At 54.1% G+C, this 2,500-nt stretch overlaps 1 protein-coding gene across 1 annotated transcript in view; it reads left to right on the forward strand.

Moving 5' to 3' along the window:
* ttll7 (tubulin tyrosine ligase-like family, member 7) overlaps window positions 1-2,500 on the forward strand; it is a 31,159-nt gene that overhangs the window by 13,305 nt on the left and 15,354 nt on the right. The window contains exons 5-7 of the mRNA XM_077024129.1: window positions 759-844; window positions 1,086-1,172; window positions 2,214-2,415. Coding sequence (XP_076880244.1) covers window positions 759-844; window positions 1,086-1,172; window positions 2,214-2,415 — 375 coding nt within the window. The remainder of the gene's footprint in view (window positions 1-758; window positions 845-1,085; window positions 1,173-2,213; window positions 2,416-2,500) is intronic.

The following is a 2,500-nucleotide window of genomic DNA, read 5'->3' on the forward strand; positions in this document are numbered from 1 at the left end:
CGTAAAAAAAAAAAAAATGGAATTTAATACACTTATCTCCATTTGAGCTACAAGAACAGATCAATGAAGGGCTTATTGGGTGTTAACACTGTGAAAGTGTTGCTTGTGGAACAGTGAGCAGCATTAATCATGATGAGGTTGCCGAGACAGCCAGAGACAAAAAGTCTTCACCAGAGAGCTTTTATTGTCTGCTAAGACACTAAAGTGTCAGGAAGCGGGATCGGGGCTGTATTCAATCAGCCTCTTATGAGAGAGAAACCAATCGCTAAAATTGGAGAGCCTTTCCTTGTTATTGGCTTCATTAATTAGTTTATTGAGACAACTCAACTTAAGCTCGCTTAAGTTTCGAATCGTGTACGATGCCTCACAGTCGGCCCTCAGTCAGCAGTGATATTTTGTCGTATGGGATTTTAAGTTCCTTTTCAGAGTGACGGTCAATAACCAGCATATGCCATACTGACCCCCTGTCTGGTATTGACCGCGCGGGGTTAAGGACCCGTTAATGTCGGGGGCTCTCTGCCCCTGGAGACTCCGTACCGATCCAGCATCTCCTAATCGACTCTGCCTGGTTGCAGCTTCACACGGTCACTTCCTGTTCATCACCGCCTACCCTTGTGTTTCTGCACGCGCTCATTAGGAACCACAGACTCCGGTTTGCTTCGGCTCTCCGCAAAGTCTCACGGGTGCTTTAAGCGTCATTTCCGCTGTCTCTCTGAGTTCCTGGCTTTTGACCTTTTTGCCCGACGGTGTGTTTACAGCCACGGCTTCCCCTGCGTTCTCCGCCGCCGGCGGGGGGCTCGTTAGGAGCCCAGTTGCTGTGTTGCGCAAGCTTCTGTGCTGCTGTGTGCGTCTGCGTCGCTGATGTGATCCTCTTACGCTGCTGCCGTGGTCTCCTTCTCTGTCTTAGCCACAAATTAAAGAAAACAATAACGTGCTCACGTGATGGACGAATCAACGAAACAAGCTGCTGCTTGTTTCGGCTTCAGAGGGGTAGTGAAAGAAAGGAAGAAGAAAAGAATAATACGAATAACATGATTAGACGCTTCGAATATGACGCATAACGAATCTGCGTTGTCCGTCCTCAGGAAGAGGACATCTTGGATCTGCTGGAGCAGTGCGAGCTGGACGACGAGAAGCTAATGGGAAAGACGTCCAGGCAGAGAGGGACAAAGGTAAGTCCCCGCGGCTCCCTCTAACGCCCCACAGGCTGGGGTAGGGCTGCCTTCTCAACCACGCCAAGCCCACAAGGCCATCCATCCTTTCTTACACGATTGGCTTCAGTTGAAATTAATTAACGCCTGCCACCTTTGCCTAGGCTGAGTGTTTTCTCTTCTCTCCCTTGTCGACCTCTCGGTGCGCGGCACGGAGCGCTCTGATGGATAGACAGGATCCCAGGGGTGCATTATGGGCCATCTGGAAAAATCAGACAGGGCAGAAATGAAGCAATTTAAATACTGCGGGAGTCAGTCTTAAGCAGCCCCTCTCAGAGATGCCACAGGGAGCGGAGCAGTCAGGCACGGGGCACGTCTCCCTCCTGGCTTTTGTCTCTCCCTCCCTCGCTCTCTCGCTCTCTCGCTCTCTAATTGATTTGTTTAAACCTGTGCTTGTGATTGCTTCCTAAGTCCTAATTTCGGGAGAGAAAGGCGAGCTAAATGAGCTGCAGAATAACCGTTGCGGAGGCTTTATTTATGCTAACGGTATGCGCCTTCCAAAACACGGGCCAGCCGCTCAGCTCAGTTAACCTTTCCCTCTCTCCCCCGTTCTTTAGGAAAGGAAGGATACATTTATACTTTCCACTGCAGTGAAAGGTGGCAGGGCTGCTTCAGCTGAATTAACATGTCCCCGTTGTGACATTAATCATACAGAGTCAACACTGTGCTTGTCAGCAATGCACACACCAAGGACCGCGTCACAACCCCCCCCCCCCCCCCCCCCCCCCCCCCCCCCCCCCCCAACACATCCTCCCGACGCTCTCCGACGATCCCCACCCCTGTCACCCTTGCTACTGCCGATGACAAACGCTAATTGGAATCGGGTTGAAGGCTGTATCAGCCTGGTTGCTGACACGGTCTAACACCATCTCACCCACACCACCACCCCCCCCCCCCCCCCCCCCCCCCCCCCTTCGGACATCTCCGTCTATCTGTCTATCTCTCCGTCTATCTGTCTATCTCTCCGTCTGTCTGTCTATCTCTCCGGCTGTCTGTCTGCAGGCCCTGTCCTCCATGCCCGAGAGCAGCCCGGCGCCCCGGAGACACCGGGACTACGACGACACCTCAGGCAGCTGTGACGGCACCAGCTCGTCGGGCTCGGACGGCGGCGAGGATGAGGGCAGTGCCGGCGAACATGGCCTCCGTGGGAACTCGGCCTCCCTCCGGGCGGGGGGGGGCAAGAGGAAGCCGTCTGAGCGCTCCAGTAAGTTTCTCCCCCGGCTTCCCTCGCTGGTTCTGTGGAGCGGATGTTTCTGAGAGGTTCTGCCCCCCCCCCCCCCCCCCCCCCC

This window comes from Brachyhypopomus gauderio, chromosome 12 (assembly GCF_052324685.1).
Source record: "Brachyhypopomus gauderio isolate BG-103 chromosome 12, BGAUD_0.2, whole genome shotgun sequence".
Classification (NCBI taxonomy): domain Eukaryota; kingdom Metazoa; phylum Chordata; class Actinopteri; order Gymnotiformes; family Hypopomidae; genus Brachyhypopomus; species Brachyhypopomus gauderio.